Consider the following 25,328-nt stretch of genomic DNA (forward strand, 5'->3'; position numbering starts at 1 on the left):
AAAATTGATTCTAGCGAATTTTTTCCAGGTTATGTTACAAATCGATGAAATATGGTGGTGGAGATTTACTTCAATCAGTGAAAGTGAGTTCAACGGAAAAATGGCTTGCGGTTTGGCCGAGCATCTGTTATTGTTTTTGAAGAGGTACATTGAAGTTTTATGAACTGTTTTACGGTTGTAAGCGGAAACGGGTTAATTGTAATATTTCAATTTTGTTTTTCAGTGGGATACCAATTAATCCAATGTACTTCTTACAGCGGGAAAATATTGCAATGATTCATCAGGTCTTAGGCTTACACCCAAAAGAAGAGCAATTATTCTCAACTTCGCATATCATGCCCTACATGGCAAACTTCTTGGCTATCGTAATCGAACAGGCTGGCAGCGAGCCTATGGTTGCCTTTTTTTCAGCGAACATCTCACGGTCATCGATTTGGAAGACGGTACTCCGTGTGACTTTCGTTCAATACCTGAAGTAATTAAAAAGCTGGAAACGTATCTGAACACTCACGGATGCCCAGACCTCAGGTGCGAACAGTGGAAGTCCGGAGATCCCAGGCCCGTCAATCTCATTGGCGAAAACAAAAACCCTCTCTATTCTGTACCGCATTGGTATAGGCCACCAATGGACGACTAAAATTAAAAAATTTATTATTTTTCAATTTTGTTTTGTTTATTAATTATTATTGCACGAGTTTTGGAATAATCCAGTTTACGCACAATTCGATTTGTATTAAATATTTAACGGTTTTAAATTCAATAAATACATCCGTTTGTTTCAAATATCTAATCACACCTGTATTTTTATTTAGTAGGTACCTATGCTCTTATGGTTACGTAAATATACTTATTTTTACAACGTTATGTCATCCTATTTGATAAGTATACTTGGTATGAAGGTAAATAAGTGTGTTCACCCCCCCCCCCTTAAAAAACGATATAACTTAAAAGCGAAAAATAATATCTTTCACAGATAATTGGATTTTTATCTTCGACGAGTTATAAAATGGTCAAAATAAGTGGTCGAAATTTCTATGAAATATTTATGAGATTAAGACATGATAAAGCGTAGCAATTTAAAAACTTTAACATTTATTTATTGGAAAACTGAATTTCAAAAATTACAAATTAACGATTATTTGGTAATAAAAATCATATATATTCACTTTGCATAACATTTTCGATTTGACAATTAAGAATGAAGACAAGTTTATTATATTTTAACCAAACAAATGTATAGTTATCTAAACAAAAAAATTAATATTTAACATTGACTATTTAATGCAATTTTATTAAAATTATGAAAATAATATTTTAGCGTTTAACAAGCAATTGTTGTCACGTTGTTCCATTTCCAAACCAACTATCGAAAATTGGTTAGCTAACAAAACATAGAAAAAGTTCTTACCTACAAATGATATTTATGGGGTTTCATTCTAAAACCACAAACATTTTTGTGATGGGCGTTTCAAGAAAAAAATGCGTTCCTTAAAGTATTATTTATATTATTTATTACATTTGTCAAACCTAATTTTGACTATAATATATAGTATTAGGCAGAGTCAGAATATGATTTCTCTTATAATAATTATATAAACAGGCCGCTGACAAAAACCCAGATTTGCTTTTCTACGAATTTCGCCTCGGTAAAATATGTTTGCGATACGACTAAAACTAAAAATAATTTCAATTTCTATTCTATTAACTAGTGGCAAAACCCAAATGGTATTTGTTTTGTTTTTGTTGTCTACTCGTCACGCCGGTCGTCGCTGCCCTCGAGGTAATTTATATATAATAAAGTCGCATTAAACAGTTATAATACAATCATTGCTAGTTCAGTTCGGTCGTTCGACACGTTGATAACGTGTATAGTTTATTATTCGGACACGTGAGAATGTAAGCGCTATCATTTTTTCGTCTTGCTCATTAAATATAATAATAGTTTTATCAACATTTTTTAAATTTAATACTACTGGCCATAGTGTTATCAGCAGTGTCGTCCCCCTCCTTTTCCAGCAACAGCCCACGGTTTTAGCTGTAGTGTACATGCATGTGTTATGCTACATAAATTATCTTTTCCGTCCGTAAACACATTCTCTCTCTTCGTAGACTATTTGGTTTTACATTAACATCAAAATCCTTTTCATTATTAATTTATTGATCTATTTGGTAAACAACAAATCATACGGCGAACCACTGGTTTTGCGTCGTTGCGGTGCTTCTGATGCCATTTCACCGCCATTTATACACAAAGTGAGTATGAGTGAATTATTTTGACTATCGTTTAAAAATGTGTAACATATCATTTCGATGATAATGTTATTAATACTTCATCAATCATGACTAACGCTGGAATTTTCACTGACCACAGAAAAGCTCAGATGAGTAATTTATAAAAGTAGGTAGATAATATAAGTTTTACGGTATTAAATTTTCTTATAACCACTACATCAAAGGCCGTAAGATTTAAAACAGACCTTATCAAATACTCTTAGTAATTATATGCGGTGTATAGTTCATTAGACATAGGTCATAACGAACAATTCAGCGGAAACAAGTGTAATGGATAACTCGTCAAATATAAAAACTCGTCTTAGAAGTCATACAGCCTTACAAAAAGCAAAAGACAACATGGAAATACCTGGTAGTGGACCGAAGCTGGCGTTACATGGAAATATTTATCAGCTAAAGATGTTAATGTTGTGTTTATGGCGCGCCATACAATGTCACTATACCAGTTTTCGTTTAGCGTCGGATTTATTAGAAGCTGAAAAATTCGACGATGTAGTTTTTCAATACCGAAAAAATGACGAGGAAATCTGGAAGTCTCGATTGCTGCAAGTTAAACACAAGGAAAGTAGTACTCCTAACGAGGAGCTGCCGAAAATCACAAAAACAGAGTTGTTATCAACAGATGACAAAGCATTTAGCCTACAAAAATACTTCCGCTCATATCTCAAAATTAAACAGCGATCGAAAGAAAATTCGATTTATTCTATATTTTCAGACGAATGCGAGATTGAAGACATAATTGTTATTACTAACGCTAGTTTTGAAAACGAACAATTTATGACTGATAATTTTGAAAAAGTTGAGGGAGCTATAGAGATTGACGAACTACTCAAGGTGGACAAAACTAAACATGGAAAAGCCGAAATTTATAAATTACAAACAACAAGTACCGCAGTACTAATGAAGCAGTTGAAACACATATTTACCGTAACGTCTGATTTTTATAAATTGGTAGAAAAATTAGCTACATACATAATAGAAAAAAAACCAATTGACAGAACAAGCGTCTTCAAAGATTACGACTATCCATTAGTAAACGAGGTATTCAACATAAAGCAAACGTCTAGTCGTGATAAAAAAAGCAAAAATTATCAACTACATTTTAAAACTGAGTTTTTATATGGGACTGAACATTTCGAAGGAACCATACAATTTAGAAAGGCTTTATTAAAAGAAATAGTGTTTAGAGAAATGTATGATGAATTCAAATTAGCCGGTGTATCTGAAAATTTTGGAGTAAGTGAATTACCTACAGGTGAGAAATTAGAAAACCTGGCGAATGTATTAGCTGGTGTTATAAATGAAAAAAAAGAACTTAAAGTCGGAGATTTAGAAAATGATCACGTCGCTTTATTAATTAATCCAAGAACTAAAAAATTGTACACAACAATAAAGGATAAAACGTTTTTGACAACTTTAAAAAAAATGACAAGAATAAATATTAAAGATTTGAAATGTCATGAGTTTACTTTATCCTCGGATTTTGGTGAAAGTTTTTTACCAATAGGTAATATTAAACTAGAAAAACTAGCGGATAACCTTGTTAGGGTAATAAAAGAAAAAAGAGAACTTACGGTTTTTAAATTTCCAAATATACACATCGCATTAGCGAAAGAAGTTATTGATAAAAACTCAAAATCATTTAAAAAGAGTTTTGTAAACGGAGAAGATAATAACATACAATTATCAACTCTATGTAAACAATTTAGAATCATTTTAATTGATAAAATTATAGGTGACAACGATATTAACTTCAAAAAATTAGAAGAAAAAAAAATTATCTTTACTAAAGGATTTGTAGATGAATTCAAATCGATAGTTGAAAGTGATTGTAATCCTAAAAATACTGAAATTCAAGAATTAACCAATCGATTATACAATTTAATGGTTAAGTATAAGGAGCAAAAAATAGTGTATATTAATGAAGGGGAAGAACATAAAGCGTTTAAAAAGTATATTTCCAACGTTTCAAAGTATGTATTTATAAAAAAAAACAACAAAGTGTGGTTTAGTACAATATTTGTATATTCAAAAAATTTGCCAGAAAATGTAATCGAATTAAGAAATAGTTTAAAAGAAAAATTACACGATAAATTTGAATTAATTTCTGAGTATGAATTTAAAATAGACACGAAGAATTTACAAATATTTGAGGAAGGGACACTTTATAAAAAGTTGCCAATTTTACATAATGATGAAGATGTGAGAAATTTTTTTGAAATATTGAAATTTGTAGTAAATTATCCTAATAGGAAAGAAGTCAACCGTCTAATGGAAAACGAAATAGAAGAAAAATTTAAAAAACTAGACGGGAAAGCCTTTAACTCCATGTTTCAAGATGTATTACTTGATTGGATGTCAGATAGAATTGGAACGTTTCTTACTGTTGATAAGGCAAAACAACTTTTTAATTCAATAAAGGAAAACCTTTCATTTGGGGCTATAGAAGGTAGTAATGATTTTTATTTTCATGATATACATTTTATTACTAAAAAATTCCATGTTCAATTTGAGGAATATAAACAATTGGTTTCTTTTTTAAATGAAGATCAAAATATCTTAAACATTGTTTGTAACTCTTTGCCACTTGGTCGCATAAGGTTTGTACAGACATTTCAGGAATTACAAAAATTTTATAATTATTCTGGATTACATAAATATACACAAAGCGATGGTCATATATTTTTGTATTCAAAACAATTATTAGATGAGAAATATTTTTTATCAGTAGTATTGAAAGGTTTTGGAGATCAGAAAAAGTTTAACTTGATGGTTATCGATTGTAATACTGAAGAAACTGATTTGACATTGTCTACAAAGATTTCTGATATTATAAAGACAAACGCTAGCAAAAAGATTATATTTCTTACTGAGAAAAATGGCTATCCTTTAATTGATGAGTTAGCAGCTAATGGACATAAATACGAAAAAAGAGAAGACCACGCTACTTTTAAAAATCTCACTGAAAGATCAAAAAAAGAATTTTTAAGTAACTCAATAGTTTTACAAGGGGAGGAAATTGAACTACATAAATTAATAAATAAAGAAGATATAGTAAAAAAAGCAGAGTCCATAATAGATTCGGACACGTTTGTTAAAATAATTAAAAAAGAAGTAATTAGTATTGGCAAGCCACCTCAACCAATAAGTTACTGGGATAAAGCATATTATAATAATTATGACAAAATTTTAATTAGTAATCTTGTATCTAATTTGTTTAGATTTACTGATGAAGGGCGCCAGGATTTTGGCGAAATACATAAAGACAGATTTTTTTTAATAACAAGTACGAAGAAAACTACAATAACAAAAAACATGCTATTGAAAGAGATCAAAAACATATCAATGTCTTCAGAAAAGGCTACAAACATAATAAATGATATAGTAGATTTTAGTGTTGATGGTGAAAACGATAAACCAGTTCGTATAATTAAAACAAATCCAACCGAGTCTTACGATTTTTTTAGAAAACTGTGTCACAGAAAGCCAAACGAAATAGTTTATTGGATTAGTTGGGAATTAAATGGTCAATTAATTTGGAAACAACTTTATAACCCAAAGTTTTATGTTAATAGGTACTTAAAGTATAGAGATGAAATAGTAATAATTGGTAGTGAGATAAAAAAACTATTGACTAACAAATACCTTGAAGAATATTTTATTTTTAATTTTACGGAAGGAAAATCAGCAAGAAATAATAAAAATAAACTAAGAGAAATACTCTGTGTAAATGACGAATGGGGTAAGATAGAGGATAATATAAAGAAAGAAAAAATTATACTATTGAATACGAAACCTAGTGCCAAAAAGGAATATAATAAGTTAAAAAGTATACTAAGAAATGATTGTAACACCGAGGAGAACAAAACTAAGATTTATTGTCTCGAAGTAAAGAAAAAATCAAATAAGATTGTCTGTCACCAAGATTTTGGTGATCGTATGAAGGATTGGTATACAAATATGAATGAAAGCGATAAAGATTTAAACGAGACTACATTTTCAACGAAATTAAATAACAAAAATAAGATTGTTCTCATCGATGAACCAGGGATGGGAAAGACAACAACTTTAGATAAACTAGCCGATGAAAAAAAAAGCGAAAACTGGGTATTGCGTGTGAACCTTAAAGATTGTCAAAATGCTATAAACAAATTGGCTCCAAAATCCCTGCACAATACAGAAAGTTCAGTTCAATTTCTATTGGATTCAGGAAATTTTGATACCAATTTAGTTCTAATAAAAAATATATTACTTTATCAATTATCGCCTAGTAAAAAAGTGTATTGTCCACTTTTATTATTGTTCGATGGTTTTGATGAAGTCAAGAGTGATGATAGAAACAAAGTTCTTACGTTAATACACTTTTTGAAAGGCAAAGTTACCATGTTAATAACTTCGCGAAACGTTAAAGAAATAAAACCCTTGATAGACGAATCGGATTTTATCGAGACCAAATTTCAACAATTTAAAGAAGATGAAATCAAGAAGATTTTCAGTTCATTTTTGTCGATGCATCTTAGCCTGTTTGCAAAAGAGAGCGTATTAGACTGTTGTTTTGGGGTCGATTCGAGATTTTTAGGAAATGTACTACAACATATCAATCAATTTCTTGGTAACGAGAGAGACGAGAGAGATGGAATCATGAGATCACCGTTGCAACTATATTTATTTGCAGAGGAGCTTAAAAATATTTTTAAAAGAATATATATCGAAACTCAAAGTTTCGAAAATTATGATTTGGTTTTTAAATATCTCGACGTGTCGACAATATATCAGAAAATTATAAACGAAAAATACAAGATATATTTTAAAGAAAAATCAGAAGGTAATATTGATGAGGGCATACGGGAGAGTATTACAAATACATTATCCAAACAACATTGGATATTGGCAGTTAAGGAGTTGTTGAGTGAAGCCGAAATGCTCGTTTTCTTTAAAAATAACGACATAGATCTTAGTAGTAGACGTTTAGAAGAATTGAGTCGTATAGGACTAATACGTTTCCACCATGGTAATAATTTCGAGTTCACGCATAGAACTTATGCTGAATATTTCGTTGCAGATGCGATCCAGAAAAGGTTTGAAAAATATTATAATGATAGTAAAGTAAAACCATATTTAGCAAGACTTTTATTTCACGACGACTATCAGGTTGTACGAAGATTTTTTGATAAAATACGCGAAAAAAACCACATACGCGAATGGGATATAAAATCTAAATCATTAGAACAGGTTTATCGTTATAATAGTAATATTAGCAGTTATAATGATAACGATAATAATGACAACAATAGCGATAATGATAGTATCGACAATAGTGTTGTTGACAATGAAGAGGAATGATTGAGGACATAAAAATGTCTACAAGAATGTAACAAATATGTTTTTTTTGTTGTAAATTTGCATCATAACAATAAGGTCAAGAATGAAGGTTCTAAAGTCTAATCTGAAGAGTCAACATTTTCTTCCTGCTTCAACGTGGTAATTTTAGGCTCGGTGGCTTTCTAAAATATCCTTGATGTTGATTGAACTATAACTATTCAGTATTCCCTGTAGAATAATTTGAAAACTGTAGGCTCTATTGCTATTTATATTGATACCATTAAGCAATAAACTTAATCTTATCTCAATTTTGATTATACAATGTATACATTGTATTATATGCAATGTACAACGTATGTTATGTTTTATTCAATGAACTCTACTTTATTTGACATTTATAAAAATTGTATGTTATTTAAAATTAAAATTAAATTTCTAATATCGGTGTTTTTAATTTATATAATTATGTCTGTTTGTAATATTACATGTTGATACTTTTTTTTTTTAATACCTTGTGTTACAACACATAGGAAACAAGTCATAAGTTTTATTAAAAAAAATTGTAATTTTACATTTAATGTAACACTTATTATACCAAATCAGAATTATTAATAACTCTCCTCCAGTATTTATTTGTTAGTATTTTTAATTAGAATGTAACTCAAATGTTTTACCAACTTTAATTGTGTACGACTTATACTATGCGCTTACTTATTATTTGTTTTTTACGGTTTATATTTTTGAACTTAGTTTTATTAAGTTAAACTGTCATTTTTTTATTTATTTGAAGTATCACATTCTTTTATGGAGCTTGTACACTGCCCGTGTAATTTTAAAAACAAGTCCACTCTAGCCTTTTCAATTATGGCTTTATGCAATTTTATTTTAATTAATTTAAGATTACTACATGTTATATTACACTAAAACTAACCTACAGTGGGTTTGAAATCGACAAACATAACAATAAATCATTAATATGAAAAAATGATGGCAAATGGACTCAATCTGATGTACCATTGTCAATGCAAAACGATCACATTGATGTCTAAGACAATGCGATTTAGATGGTCTATTAAAACACCACCAAAACAACCGGTACTAGGCTTATGCTGTTTTATTTATTTAAAGATTTCCTTTTTAAACAGTAATAAGAAAATTTGTTTCAGTTTTGTTCAGATAATGTCAATATGGGAATCACAGCAAAACGTTCTACGTGGCCAATGAACCCTGGCGTCGTACTTACAAGTAATTACTTCCGTAATAAGTATTAGATCTAAACAAGTCTATTCTGAAACCAATTGAAATTAAAGCTAAGTCGTGCATAAAATATCATTTAACTTATTTAGAGTTTCATAATTTAACTATTGTTATTAGTTACCCGTTAATTAAGCAAAACTTGATTTGTTACGTAAAGTGGTTTTAAATAGGTTTGTTTTATTACTTTTTTTTTTATAAAAAACTATATTTCTGATTTATCTTATCACTGAGTTAATAATAAAACAAATTTATTTTTATTATAATTACTGTTTAACATAATTTATTTGAAAATTACCTGTAAGTAAAAAAAATAGCTACGACCTAATTGTTCTCTTAATAGTTGTAGTGATAGTAGTAATAGCAGTAATAGTAGTGAACACACTAGGAAAATATGAACATGAGGTCACGTGCCAGTTTTAGGTAGGCGCGTTATAGGACCCATATTGAATGAATGCCAAATAATACCTAATTGTTGAACCCATTTACCAATGAGGTTTGTTAACCAGGTAGGTAGTACACGTAAGAACGCGAAACCCCTGTATAATCCTAATAAATACTTAATAATAATATAATCCTTGTTTTCCCCTCTGTTATAATCTACTTGAATGAAAAGAAACGGCAGTTCTTTTTAAATTCAAAAAAGTAAACCGAATTTTTATAATATGCTAAGCAATATCTGAACAGTTATTTTCAATTGGTCGTTTTATTTTACTATGATTAACTAGTATGGCGTAAGGCCTATTTTGTTAAAAAACTATGACCATGACAATGGAATCAAAGTTGTTAATATAATTGGCGGGGAGGAGGGGTATTTCTCCATCATTCCTCCCATGAGCATGATACCGATTAGTCAAGCTCAGATATTGATGACCGTAATTGTATTAAAAAAAAAAGGATTTTAAAATGACAAAATATACAATTATATAATACATAATATTAGTACGCGCCTTATCGGTTAAAAATGTTTGCCGCGTTTTCTAATAGCCGACTAATGGCTTAACTATTGAAAAAGGGTACCTATTTTACATTTAAATACAATTATTTTCGTGGTGTTTTCAAGTTTAACAGAACAATAAAGATTCCTTTAGAAATGCTGGACAATATTTTATTACCAGAAATTTCGTTTAATACTTTTTCTCATACTGTGCATAATTGTCTTTGCTACTATTTGCTACTAATCTGGAAATAATCATTGTAGGCAAATATATGCCAATATATAAGACGTTTGTCGATATGAAATCTAGCCTTTGTGAATCGAATTTATATCATATTGTATTTGAGTGTGAATCTGATTTCGCTGAAAAAATATGCAAAGTCATAATCGTCCGGGCTTTACTGATAAGTATTACAACAATCACATTAGCACGTTTACATTGGTACGATTAAAAACACAGGCGGGATAATAATTAATGACATAATCGGTGTACAGTTGGTCACCCTGGGCGACTGGACACCTGGTTGATAGGAGGACCGTGTGGCAGTTTTAAAATATTAAAATTTCTGCGGTAACTGGTACCTATTTACTATATGATTGTCGGTTCAGTCGGGTCGTGCACCTTGTAGACAACGGTCGTCGATTCAACGGAACGCCCCCCCCCCTGTCAACCCGTTTCAGCAGCCGGTGTACAGTGTCATAGTGTTATCGACATCGGTTTCCCGCCATAAACAGAGTGTAGCTGTTCGCGTTCGTCTTAATTACAAGTCGCCATCTAGCGGTGATTTCTTGGACTGTTAATCGTCGCCCAAACCGTATCAACGAGGACTACGACCCGCGGTTGTCAACAGCCTTATCACGTACACTGGCAAGCGCACCTGAACGATTCAACTCAAACCGGTAAGTTTCAATAAACCAATTTTCCGTTTTTTAAATCCATCTCGAACGTAGTCAGTGTACATTTGAACTACTATTCGAGTCGTTTGTCATATGCTTTCAATGACAGCACGACGCAGTGTATCGGTTGTATAGACATTTTGAGCCATGATAGACCTCTCAATAGATACTAGTAAGACGGACACCTCGTCGGATACAATACAACGTAATAGTATTATAATGGACACCTCACAAAGCGATAACAGGAAGAGAAAAAATACCGAACTTGGAAGCCACGACGAGCCGGCATTGAAAAAATTAAAAGACAACAGGAAATGGACTGGTAGTGGACTGAAGCTGTCATTCCATGGCAATATTTATCAACTAAAGATGTTAATGTTGTGTTTATGGCGCGCCATACAATGTCAATACACCAGTTTTCGTTTAGCGTCGGATTTATTAGAAGCTGAAAAATTCGACGATGTAGTTTTTCAATACCGAAAAAATGACGAGGAAAAATGGAAGTCTCGATTGCTGCAAGTTAAACATAAGGAAGGTAGTACTCCCGACGAAGAGTTGTCGAAAATCACAAAAACCGATTTAATATCAACAGACGATCATAACGACTTTAGCCTGCAAAAATACTTTCGTTCATATCTTAAAATTAAGCAACGGTCGAAAGAAAATTCGATTTATTCTATATTTTCAGACGAATGTGAGATTGAGGACATAATTGTTATTACTAATACTAGTTTTGAAAACGAACAATTTATAGTTAGTAACTTTAAACCAGACGAGGGAGCTATAGAGGTCGACGAACTACTCAAGGTGGACAGAATTAAACATAAAAAAACCGAAATTTTTAAATTACAAACAACAAGTACCGCAGTACTAATGAAGCAGTTGAAACACATATTTACCGTAACGTCAGATTTTTATAAATTGGTAGAAAAATTAGCTACATATATAATAGAAAATAAACCAATTGACAGAACAAGCGTCTTCAAGGAGTACGACTATCCATTAGTAAACGAGGTATTCTGCATGAAGCAAACGTCTAGTCGTGATAAAAAAAGCGAACATTATCAACTACATTTTAAAACTGAGTTTTTATATGGGACTGAACAATCCGAAGGAACCCTACAATTTAGAAAGGCTTTATTAAAAGAAATAGTGTTTAGAGAATCGTATAATAATAAGGAACTCAAATTCGCTGGAGCATCCCAAGACTTTGGAGTAAATGAATTACCGACCGGTGACAAATTAGAAAACTTGACAAAAAATCTTGCTAGTGTTATAAATGGAAATAAAGAAATTATAAATTATAAAGAAGTCGGAGATTTAGAAAATGATCACGTCGCTTTATTAATTAATCCAAAAACTAAAAAAATGTACACAACAATAAAGGATACAACGTTTTGGAGTACTTTGAAAAAACACACAGGAAGAACACTTAAACAGTTGAAAGATCATGAGTTTACTTTATCTTCGGATTTCGAAGAAAATACTTTACCAATAGATAACATAGAAAAATTAGAAATACTAGCGGAAGAGCTTGCCAGTGCTATTAATGAAAATACAGAACTTACAGTTTTTAAATTTCCAAATAATCACATTGCATTAGCGAAGGAAGTTATTGATAAAAACTTGAAATCATTTAAAAAGGGTTTTGTACAAGGAGAAGATAATAACAAACACATACCTCCTATATTTAAACTATTTCGGATAATTTTAATTGATAAAATTATAAGTGACAACGATATTAACCTTGAAAAATTAGATAAAATAAAAATTTACTTTACCAAAGGATTTGTAGATGAGTTCAAAACGAAAGTTGAAAGTGATTGTAATCCTAAAAATACTGAAATCCAAGAATTAACGAATCAATTATACAATTTAATGGTTAAGTATGAGGAGAAAAAAATTGTGTATATTAATGCGGGGGAAGAACTTAAGGCGTTTAAAAAGCATATTTCCAACGTTTCAAAAGATGTATTTATAAAAAAAAACAACAAAGTTCGTTTTAGCACAATATTTTTACTTTCAAATGATTTGCCAGAAATTGTAATCGAATTAAGAAATAATTTAAAAGAAAAATTACACGATAAATTTGAATTAATTTCTGAGTATGAATTTAAAATAGACACGAAGAACTTACAAATATTTGAGGAAGGAGCTCTTTCTAAAAAATTGCCCATTTTACATAATGATGAAGATGTGAGAAATTTTTTTGAAAAATTGAAATTTGTAGTAAACTATCCTAATAGAAAAAAAGTCGATGTTCTCTTAGAAGACGAAATAAAAGAGAAATTTCAAAAACTAGACGGTAAAGCCTTTAACTCCATGTATCAAAAGGATTTCCTTGATTGGATGGCAGACAGAATTGGAACATTTTATACTGTCGACAAGGCAAAACAACTTTTTAATTCAATAAAGGAAAACCTTTCATTTTGGGCTGTAGAAGGTATAAATAAGTCTTATTTTGCAGATGCAGATGGCATTTCCAAAAAGTACTATGTTGAGTTTGAGGAATATAACCAATTGGATCTTTTTTTAAATAATAATGAACAACAAATCTTAAATATTGTTTGTTACCCTTTGCCACTTGGTCGCATAAGGTTGGTACACACATTTCAGAAATTACAAAAACATAATTATTCAGGATTACATAAATATACCCGAGACGATGGTCATATATTTTTGTATTCGAAACAATTATTGGATGAGAAATATTTTTTGTCAGTTGTATTGAAAGGTTTCGGAGATCAGAAAAAGTTCAACTTGATGGTTATTGTTTGTAATACTGAAAAAGCAGATTCGTCATTGTGTAGAAAGTTGGCGGATACTATAAAGAAAAACGCTAGCAAAAAGATTATATTTCTTACTGAAAAAAACGATTATCCTTTAATTGACGAGTTGGCAGATAATGGACATAAATGCGAAAAAATACAAGGCCAAGCTTCTTTTAAAAATCTCACTGTAAGTTCAAAAAAAGAATTTTTAAGTAACTCGATAATTTTACAAGGGAAGAACATTTTACTAAATTGTTTAATAAATAAAGAAGATATAGTAGGAGAAGCCGAGTCCGTAATAGATTCGGACACGTTTGTTAAAATAATTAAAAACCAAGTAATTAGTATAGGTAAACGACCTGAACCAATAAGTGACTGGGACAAAGCATACTATGAATATAACGACAATATTTTAGTTAGTAATCTTGTATCTAATTTGTTTGTTGTTAATAACGAAGGAAACCACGAAATTGGTCAAATGCATACAGACAGAATCTTTTTAATAACGAGTACTAAGAAAATACAAACAATAAAAAACATATTATCGAAAGAAATTAAAAAATTACCTTCAACAGAAGAGACTGTAAACATTGATGATCTAGTAGGTGAAATAAATAATATCATAATAAATGATTCTATATTCAATGATATTGCAGCTGATAAACCAGTGAGAATTTTAAAAATAAAAGACACAAATATTGTTTTTGATTATTTTAAACAGCTGTGTCGTAACAATCCAAAGAAGATAGTTTATTGGATTAATTGGGATAATCAATTGACTTGGAAATATCTATACAATCCTAAGTTTTACTTTGATCGACGCTTTGTGTATGGAGATGAAAAAGTAATTAAAAATGATATAAAAAATTTGTTGACCAACGATTCTCTCGAAGAATATTTTATTTTTAATTTTCAACAAAAAAAAAATAATAAAAATAAACTAAGAGAAATACTCTGTGGACAAATGGACGACAAGGACGAATGGAGTAAGATAGAAGATAACATAAAAAAAGATAAAGTTATGCTATTGAATACCAAACGTAAGGCCAAAGAGACGTATAATAAGTTGAAAACTATATTAAAAAAGGATTGTAATACCGAGGAGAATAAAACTAACGTTTATTGTCTCGAAGTAAGGAAAACATCAAATCAGATTGTTCGTCACCAAGGTTTTGGCGATCGTTTGGATGATCGATATACAGATAGGGAGAAGAGCACTAAAGATTTGAAAGAGGCTGAGTTTTCAAAGAAATTAGAAAACAAAAAAACCATTATACTCATCGATGAACCAGGGATGGGCAAGTCAACTACCTTGTACAAGCTAGCCGATGAGAAACAAACTAAAAACTGGGTATTCCGCATAAACCTTAAAGATTGTCAAAATGCCATAAACAGATTGCATCCAAAATCCCTCCCCAATAAAGAAAAAACTGTCCAATTTCTATTGGACACGGGAAATTTTGACACAAATTTAGTACTAATAAAAAATCTATTACATTATCAATTATCATCGAGTAAAAAAATCGAGTGTCCCCTGTTACTGTTATTCGATGGGTTTGATGAAATTAAAAGTGACGGCAGGCAAGACCGAGACAAAGTACTCAAATTGCTAAAGTTTTTGAAGGGCAAAGCTACCGTGTTAATAACTTCACGAAATATTAAAATAACAAAAACCATGATAAGCGATTTCGATTTGATCGATACCAAATTTCAACAATTTGAAGAAGAAGAAATCAAGAAGATTTTTAGTTCTTTTTTGATGATGCATCTTAGCTTGTTTGCAAAAGAGAGCGTGTTAAACCGTCACTTTGGGGTGAGTTCGACATTTTTAGGAAATGTACTACAACATATCAATCAATTTCTTGATAACGAGAGAGACGAGAGAGATGGTTTTATCAGATCACCGTTACAACTGTATTCGTGCGCAGAGGTTCTTCAAAATAACATAGACAAATATATGGAAACTACTAGTTTTGAAAATGCAGAAAATTGTGATAAAATCGTCCAAGGTCTTGAAGCCATATCTCGAGATGTCGACCTATCGATCATACATAAGACAATTATTGATAAAAGTTACGATATATACTTTAAAGAAAAAACCGGAACTACAATTGACGTCGGCGAGTACACCAAAAAGATTTTTACAAAAGCGTTGTCCAAAAACAATTGGGTACTGGCGTTTGTGGAGTTGTTGACTGAAAATACATACAAACATTTCTTCCAAGAAAGTACTATAAAATATTATAGTGAAAATTTAGGAGAAACCAGTCGTATAGGATTGATAAAGTTAAATGACAATAACAAATTTGAGTTCATGCACAGAACGTATGCTCAATATTTCGTCGCCGAAGCGGTCCTGGGTAGATTTCAAAAATATTACAACAAAAACGAAGCTAGACCACATTTGGCAAAACTTTTGTTTCACGAGGACCACAAAGTCGTACGAAGATTTTTTGATAAACTGCGCAAACAAAACCCTATAAACGAATCGGATATAGAATCGTTAGAACGGTTTTATCGTAGGGAAGTCATGATCAGTAATTATGATAATATCGACGACAGTGTCGATGACGATGACATCGACCATAGTGTTGATAGTAGTACTACTGACAATAATGATGATGGTAACACTACCGACAACAGTAGTGATGAGGGTTCATACCTATAACCTTCCTAAATAATTAAGGTTCGAGGTAAGAACAGGTTCCAGAGTATTCGCACTTCATCCAGATACATCAATACACACGCATATGTCCTGCAATCTACTATCTTGAATGTCTTATCTCTAATCTATTATCATTAAACCACTATCTCTATTAATTCATCTCCATAGTCCTTAATAAGAGAGAGAGAGAATTATAACTTATGTTTAAAAATAAGACACGTGTCACAAAAGTGTTATATAATTGTTTTTTGTCTAAACTAAAATTTCCAAAAAACGTATGATTTAAAATGTTTAAAAAAAAATTGTGTAGAATTTTGATTTCATTAAATTATTGTTAATCAAAATTATCGGGTTCGGAATTATGGAGGTTAATAAGTATTAGAAAAATTATTTTGTAAATTATATATCGTTCCTATAGTATGCTCTTATATGGATAAGTTTTTAAAAAATTGTTAAAATTTGTTTTAAATGTAATCAACTTAGTCCATACCTATTTATTTGTTTATCTCTCTAATTTGGCTGTGTCCAAAAAATCGACTGTTTTTTTTATGTACTATGTATGGTAAAAATTTGTCTATTCCTATTTTTATCTAAGACTGACAATTATGTTACAAATTTATTACTTATCTAAATTGTTTACTATATTATAGAGGATTATAAAGGATAGCCTTTCCCTCCTTACACCACTCACATTTTTTGTCAACATTTTTATACCATTATCTATTATGTTGTTACTCATTTTTTATTTTTTTTTTTATACCTACGGTATTCACGTTAGAACTCTTATTTTATGTTAAACTGTCTTTTTATTTTATCAGAAGTATCAACGACAGTATTTTTGGTTTTATGTTTTAAATTAATTGTATTCCATACTTAGTGTAAAGTTTTGCTTAACTTATACACTGTACCTCTTGCAACTGTAAACTATGTAATTTTGATAATTCGTGCACCGGTGACAAGACCCTTTAAGTACAATTTGTGTCTCTCTCCAGTCTGTTCAGTATTTATAGTTTTATGCAATTTTATTGCTTGAATGGGAATAAAAAAGATGTTCATGGCATACCTGGCAAGAGGACTCAATCCGAATGATCATTGTCAATGCCAAACGGTCATCATTAAAGTCTTAAACTGATGAGATTAAGATGCTCTCGCAAAACAGTACCTGGTACTAGGTATGCCGTTTTATTAATTTATGAATATCTATATTTAATTAATAATGAGAAAATTTGTTTTAGTGTCAATCTAATGGAAATCAGATGCTGTCAATGGGAGTCACATTACAACTACTAAACAATTGGATTCTGAAACCAAGTCAAAGTGTACGCAAATTATCATTAATTAATACATAGTGTTCTGATAACGTTATTATAACTAAATGTGTTAAGCGAAACCTGATTTTTTCCCCAGTTTAAATAGATTTGTACGATTTATTGTTAATTTTTTTTATTTTTGTACAAACCTATACTCAAAAAACTTTCTGATTGATCCTATTGCCAATTCTGTTATAAAGAAATTATTTTTTTTTATCATTAGGTTTATGTATTGTATGTTTTTTATTTTTGTACAAACCTATACTCAAAAAACTTTCTGATTGATCCTATTGCCAATTGTGTTATAAAGAAATTATTTTTTTTTATCATTAGGTTTATGTATTGAGTTCTCTTGTTTAAAAATGCGAATAACTAAGGCATTAAATCATTTTAATAGTTTACAAATAATAATGTGAGTTTTTTATGTGATACATTTGATTTATATTTGTATTTTTGTATTTTAACAACAATCAAAATATTGACAATTAGGCATATTATTTTTTTAAATGTGAACTTAAATAAAAAAAACTTGTTACTCGCAGATTTATAATTATAATCTTTTTTTTTAAATTAACTAAAAATTATGGTACTATATATTATTTGAAGTTAAATTGTGTTATTAAAAAAAAATAAGGAAAATCAATTTTCTTATAATTTGTTTATTTACAATTGTTTAATAATGCGAATTGTTTACAACCTGGTTGGATTTATTATTTTATAATATTGTTAGACCTTTATTTCTTAAAAATGTTACGAGAAAGTTAAAAAAAAAATTACAAAATATTAAGCTGAAAATTAATGGTCATGAGCAAAATTTAGTAAACCCATATTGTATAATATGTTGCCTATATTTTGCCCCTTAAAATATGTAGGTAATCGTCAAAAAATCGGTTCTTAGCTGTTGGTAATGAAATTTATACATAAGGTGAATACTTTTTTAAGACATACTTAAAAAACTAAAATAACCTCACGTTCAATTGTTTACAAGAAGAAAAATTCAAAACTAATAACATTTCAAAACAAATAATATAAAATAGCTATTTGTTAGCCAATTTGACTGTTCTAAGTCTCGTTTTTTTTCTATTTTATTAAGGAAATTACGTTTTTAACATAATAAAAGCTATAACTGCGTACCGAGTTAACTTATAATTATAAAATACAAAATAGTCACTGGAACAGTTCAAACATATCTAACATGCATAACATATTTTGTAGTCAAATTTACAAACGACAATTTAAATACATCCAAATTTAAATTAAATTTTTTTTTTTAAATTTACATTTAGTTATATTACCACATAATATGTATATCAAATTATTAAACTTAATATAAATGACACATAAATCAATTAACTCTTTCATAAATAGGTGTTATAACTTCCTCTGACTAATGAAGGTCGACAGGCGAGCGGGCGCAGGTGGTCGCAACCCTTATCCCTCGCCCCTCCGACAACAGATACACACCGCACCCCCCCCTTTGGCGCCGCTCGGGTAAAAGTTCTAATCTGCTCTACGTCCAGTCGTGTCGCCGCCGTCGCCCCGTGCACACGTGTCGCCAGTGCGCGCCCCTCGCTGGGTTTTCCCCGTTTACTACCCTCGTGGTGGTCGTCGTCAGTGTGCACCGGCCGAGTGGCTTTCCAAAACGAGTACACTGTTATCAATTGTTACCGGTTGTCAAATCGTCTATTGACGGTCTAACGCGTTGAAGTTGTTTGTACCTTTGTCGCTTCCATAATATAATATAATATATCTACATTCGGTACCACCACGCTCGCCCCATCGAACGGTATACCTGCCCAGGTTAGGTTGGGTCGGGTCAGGTTAGGTCGTCCAAATAGAGCAGTCGGGTGAGTGAACAAGATATTTATATTATTATATTTTTTATTATAAGCACGTATAAGCGTTGAGGCTCCAAGCAAAAAGGTGACAAGTGAAAAAAATTCGAATTATTTGAAATTCGAGTACATGACTAATTGTGGCAGAACCATCGTTTTGTATCATAAAATCGTTTTTTATTTGCCTAAATTTGTTTCATTCAAAAAACTACATAATATCAAGTTAAGTAAAACACAGTTGTTGTGTTATGGCATATATAATTACATAAAAAAAAAACATTGCTATGAGATAACATTAATATTGTTATTACCTACCGCGTTTGGTCTAGATTAAATACATCTGATAAATTATTTGTTTTTTTTAAATTGATCATAAAATGTCAAAATACAAATATTGTGAACCTATTTTTAATAGTTTTATTTTAATGTTTGCAAACAACATAGTCTATTTTTTAACGACAAACCATATTGTCAACTAGTGTTGATGTAACAAATTTTGATTAGCATAAGTTATAGTAAAAAAATATATCTTGTTCAATCAATTTCCGCATGATTATTAAGTTTTTTAAAAGAAGGCCAAAAATTCTGCCTGTGGTAAAATTTTCAAAAATATAGTATACCTATCAGTTTAGGTATTGTCAAAAATATTGTCTCTCAACTCTCAGAACTCTACTTTATCATAGGCACAAGCATAAAAGAAACGTTAAATTAATATTACCGGTGAGCTTAACTATATCAATTATTGATTTTAAACCTAATTAATATATCATATATTATTTAACATCATTAAGTGGAAATCATAAAATCTGCTCAGTTTTAGCTTTTGTTTGAATCATACTGTTTTAGTTTAATCATTTCTAAGATGTGTCGTATACAATGTTATGTTAAAGTTAAAACAAAAAAACACATTGGCTTAAACGAGGTCATGTGTGGCATTTAAATATTTGATAACTAGGCGTCACAGCCGAGTTGTTTGTGATTTAGATTCAGAGAATTGCAAAGTTGTGGAATATTTATAACCCTAATGGAATAATGGAGGACTACTGTCAACTGTGTTTGCGTTCGACCTAATGGCTGAAGCTGTCACGGCATTTTGTGTTAATACAATTCTGCAATTGTATTAATGATGTACTATACCGAAACGCGCATTATCTTCATTCCTAGCAGGCTCTGGTCCGAGAAATTTTGACGAATAACGCTTGCTAGTCATTTCATGCAAATTTAATGGATATTGCCAAAGGCATCATCCATCATTTTTGTTTCATCTATCCTCTTCGAGATTGTATTCAAGTCGACACATAATGTAAATCACCATTTCAGAAATCACTGGACACGGATACAACGTCGGGTGTATTCACTATGAATTTTTAAAAATTAATTTGCCGTAAAAATAACAGATATTAAATGACAAGACAAGTATTTTATTTGGTAAGTTTAAAAATTCAAACACTGTTAGGTATGAAAACTTCAAAAAAAATTAGTCTAAAAGTACTTTTTAAATAGAGTTGCTATATTTCACAAAATGTTGCTTGAAATATATTCTGCAAGACATATTTTTTCTTTAACTCTTTATAAAATAATATGTTCTATTAATTTTTCACAGCATTAATTATGTTTTGAACCAAACAAGACACGACCGACTATAAAAACAAATAGTATTTCTTGATGTTATTATAATATTTTGTTTCCGGATCTAAAGTGTTTTTTATTTAGTCTTAAACCGCATATTCTACAGTCGTTATTTATTTATTTTCCTCTCCGGTACACGGTGGTTTACATTTTGGGTAATTCGCTTATAATGTCTGTTTACCTGTAGGCTAGAGCTCAGAAATGTTTTATTAAAATATATATATAGGTAACATTTTGTTTGAGTAAGTAAGTGCCTAGCCCATTTCCCTAAAAGCATTTTTTTTTCATAATATATTTATATATTTTTTTCAACATAGCCATTATAATTCTTTATAATGGGCTATGGGCCCGAAAAGGCATCATAAAACATTGTTCAATGTTTGTGTAGTGCTAATGATGATAATAATTTAATATTATAAAAATTGTACGTTTATCCATCGCCAAGCTGGTGTTACTACTTGTTGAATATTTAACGGTTATTTTGATATAATTAACGAAGAATAATAGTTATAAATAAACAAAAATTAAGGTAGTAAAACCGCAATAAAATAATTTTAATACATTTGCATTGAAAATACTGTCAAGTCGTACAACAGTTGTATTCTTTAAGTAATGATGATCTTAAACTTAATGTCTCTTTTTTTTGTATTGCAGAATTTTTTTAAATATATATTTTAAGCATCTGTAAACATTTATCATTCGTAAGATGAATTATTTTGAATACGGTTTAAACAAAACTCACATTTTAAACTATATATATATATATAAATGGCTAATAGTTCACTTAATGCGAACAAACTTTAGCTGCAGTTAATTTAAACAAACCCATAAACGGTTTTGTATGAGTTTGATGTAGTAGAATTATTTTTAATGGGCAAAAATAAATAGTATAACTATATTGTATTTTTTTTTTTTTTAAATACAAAACTATAACAAATAAATTGTACTTAATATGTTAAACTACACTTTCAGGACTATTATGGCGCATGCTATAAATGCCACATTATATGTGGCTGCATTACATTAAAATATTTTAACTCAGGATTTAAGACAAACACTCTAACGGCCCTCAGAGTTGTGGCGGCGTTTTTGTCAAAGGACTAAACTCTGCGTGAAAGTTTTCAAGTCTTATAAAGCATTAAATTATCTTAATGGAGATTTAAATTCCACCGCAGTGCGCACATAGATCATTCGTTTTGTAAATCACGAGCACAACCATCTCGTTGTACGCATTAATCAGCTAAGATAAAATAATATTTTTAAAAAAATTATTCAGTCGAGTTTTTCCTGTTTTACCCATCTGAACAATAGTTGACAAATATTTCATTATATTATTCACTAACTGTCAATTAATTCATACATACATTACTATATTACAATCATGGAAAGGGTTAACAATGACCATTTGATGTAATAACAGCTATTATTGTTATCTATTTTAATTCAATATAAGTAGACCTAGTCATTTTTTTTCTAGAATTAACTATTTACATAGAAACTTAAACGCCTTACTTGAAAATACTTCTAAGCTACTAAATCATTGCCATTTTTTTCATGTATGTATTCAATTGATATTCTTATGTATATTGTATATTAAATTATACGAGGAAAGAACGGTTATGCCAGTAGTGGTACAATAGTAGTTAAGTGAAGGAGCCAAGCTACTTTTATTTTATACCAGTTCTGTCCATTACATTTTACTTGAATTTATCTGTTATCCGAATTCCGGCAATGTGCTTGGGCATAAAAATTTAGAACTACAATAATTCCGGTTGAATTTGATTAAAAAAAGAACCCCAAATTGCATTTTTGCAGTGGTTTTACGAGGAACCAGCATAAGAAAAAGCATTAACATTTAGTCTTACTTGGGTATCTTCATTAATGTATGGCGATAACATTATCATAATGTAAAAATATAGCCGTTGGATGTTTTGTTGGAGATGTTTTCAACGTTGTCTCTAAATTATGTTCTAATTTATTAACGAGTTATGAGGAAGTAAAAAAAAAAAATCATCTTAAGGAAAACATTTGGTGAATTCTGTGGTTTATAGCCAAAAGCTGATAAGTGTAAAGGTAAATACATGTAAGACCTTTACACTTGTTTTGTCAAAATTTACCGTTAAAGTAGCTTTAATATCAAATGAGATATTCAAACAAGTATTATCCATTCCCCTCCAACATAGGTCTTTGGGTCGTTCGAAATTCTCCCTCGGTCGTGCAGTGTAAATCCGGGATAGATCATTTAGTTTTCAAGCCGTATCATTACAATTGCACCGGTGTTCGTTCGACCGAACCAATGCGTGCTTGGAAGTCCGTTCCGGGCCTGAAACTTCCTTTTGCTTCTCCTCGTTATATTTTATTTACTGTCAGCTAGTGCGATTTTCTCGCCGTTTTTTTGAAAATATATTATAAAAATCGCACAATGTCTCCGCTTCGCGGGAAAACGTTGAATCATTCATGTGTTTTCATATTTGTTAAAATTTAACCTCTCCTATCTCTTTTAATTTTCCTTCTTTTCTCTTCCACTTCCCTCTTTCCTCTATCTGGGATTTTCGTATCCAGTCACTAGGTCCCTCAAAGTCCACTGAAATTTTGGATTGATCCCCAGGCATAAAAAAATTCTTGATAGCAAATTTTGGCTACACGTTATGTTCGTTGTAATTCAAAGATATGTCACAACGGGCAGCCTAACCTAACCGGGTATGGCTAAACAAAAGAACTCTCTAATTGGCTACCCTTTGCGGATGGTGTCTCTGTCTCAAATAAAAATGTCTCTATCTCTCTCCTCATTTGGATTGGCACGATCAAGACCATACAAGCGCGATAAGGATCCTAGTTCAGGAAACCATTTCAGTTATCTATTCTCTGACGTTTCCCCACTAATGACGCATCTCCTGTCAGAAACGTTCTTGAAAGGGATGGTCAGGCAGGCATGTGAGGGGAGGTAATGGCTGATTTTTTTGATTTTTTACCTTTGTCACCGAAGGGTGTTAATTGCAAGCGGTCGACACGTTTTGTTGACCCGAAGACAACCTTAATGGACAATTATTTTCGAGACATGCCACGGTCAGAGCAACTCGGAATCCAATTTGTAATTCGCGCTTCAGACAGTGTACCGACTAACTGGAATGTAGCCTTGCAAGAGGACAACTTGTGTGTGTGCACAAACTCATTTGGCGTCGATTTATATCACTAGGGTTCGCACCCCACATACCGCATCTTCACCGGGCTGGCAAGTAAGGGAATTCCGATACGTCGAGAAAACCGTAGTTAGCGGTATAGCACAACGTTGGCATTACTCGAAAACGAATTACACCCGCACGGTCTTGGGTGTTATGTGCGAACACGAAAAGCCAGTTTTCCTAATGCGTTGCCCGGACGGTATAGCGTGGATAACCTAATGTTCTACCTGGAATAATAAATGTAATATCCATCGGTATTGTCTGCTATAACGTTACACCTCTTGCCTCTACAATAACCACACCTTACGAGGGTGTGTAAAACAATGATCTGCTAATGGCGTTGAAAACACCAGACATTTTTTTGAAAATGTTAAATAAAAATAAGATAAGACGAACGGAAAACGTAGGCCAAGGGAGGAACACCGAAGATGGCATATGAGACACGGTAGTGAGAGATAGAAGAAAAGTGGATGAGTCATTAGACACGAGGGTGGTAACTGACATTTGGGGTGACTATAGATATAGTTTCTAATTATGTACAGCTACTACGTTTACACTTCAATCTAGTTTCCAGACCTCAACGACCGACGTTATGATGTTTAAAATAATAAAGCACTTTTTGTTTTATGATGGAACGTTTATGATGGTTTTGAAAAATGTAGGCTATGAGTCGATAAAATTATCCCAAAAAGACATCAATAATAATTTTTTTTCTATTTTTCACAAAGTTATGGGTTGTCATAGTAGATGTTACACGACAAATGTGTCCATTTGCTGATGGTTTTTATCGAGTTCGGAAAGGGACAGATGGACTTGTTTTCACTTTTGACCCGTCCAAGTTTGAGCGAAAAAAAACGTTCTAGCTATCTGTAAGATGATTTCAGCGTTAGTTTTCAATGTAAAAGTTTCTATTGTAAAAACTTGGCTGTGCAACGCAAGAGTGTTAAACAATATCACGGAAATGTTTCGGCTAATTTGTGAAATTTCATGATTAGATGCAGATACATCTTGGGGTCTTAATGAAATAGTAAAATGGACCAAAGAAGAAGTGGGTATGTGATTATATAAATGTGTGTGTAGAATGAATTAATAAGTGGGGAAAGTTATAGAGTTTTCTGGAGAGAGAGAGAATTTAGATAGCTTAACACATTTGTATGATTCCAATCGTTTTAGACATGGTGTCGAAATAAAACAACATAACAAAATGATGCAGTTTAAAACGGATTTACAATCG

At 31.1% G+C, this 25,328-nt stretch overlaps 1 protein-coding gene across 1 annotated transcript; it reads left to right on the forward strand.

Moving 5' to 3' along the window:
• The first annotated feature begins 9,738 nt into the window (after positions 1 to 9,738).
• LOC126842596 (uncharacterized) lies at positions 9,739 to 16,555 on the forward strand. The gene is made up of 2 exons (XM_050579640.1): positions 9,739 to 10,705; positions 10,869 to 16,555. The coding sequence occupies exon 2, from the start codon at positions 10,922 to 10,924 to the stop codon at positions 16,139 to 16,141; it is 5,220 nt and encodes a 1,739-aa protein (XP_050435597.1). The 5' UTR covers positions 9,739 to 10,705; positions 10,869 to 10,921; the 3' UTR covers positions 16,142 to 16,555.
• Positions 16,556 to 25,328: the final 8,773 nt, after the last annotated feature.

Source organism: Adelges cooleyi, unplaced genomic scaffold (assembly GCF_023614345.1).
Source record: "Adelges cooleyi isolate 19-005CV unplaced genomic scaffold, UGA_ACOO_1.1 ACOO_flye_CR_arks_rails_tigmint_CR_PRNA_55, whole genome shotgun sequence".
NCBI classification, from domain to species: domain Eukaryota; kingdom Metazoa; phylum Arthropoda; class Insecta; order Hemiptera; family Adelgidae; genus Adelges; species Adelges cooleyi.

Coding starts and splice junctions, on each gene's coding strand:
- LOC126842596 (XM_050579640.1), top strand. CDS start 10,922: ATGGACACCTCACAAAGCGATAACAGGAAGAGAAAAAATACCGAACTT.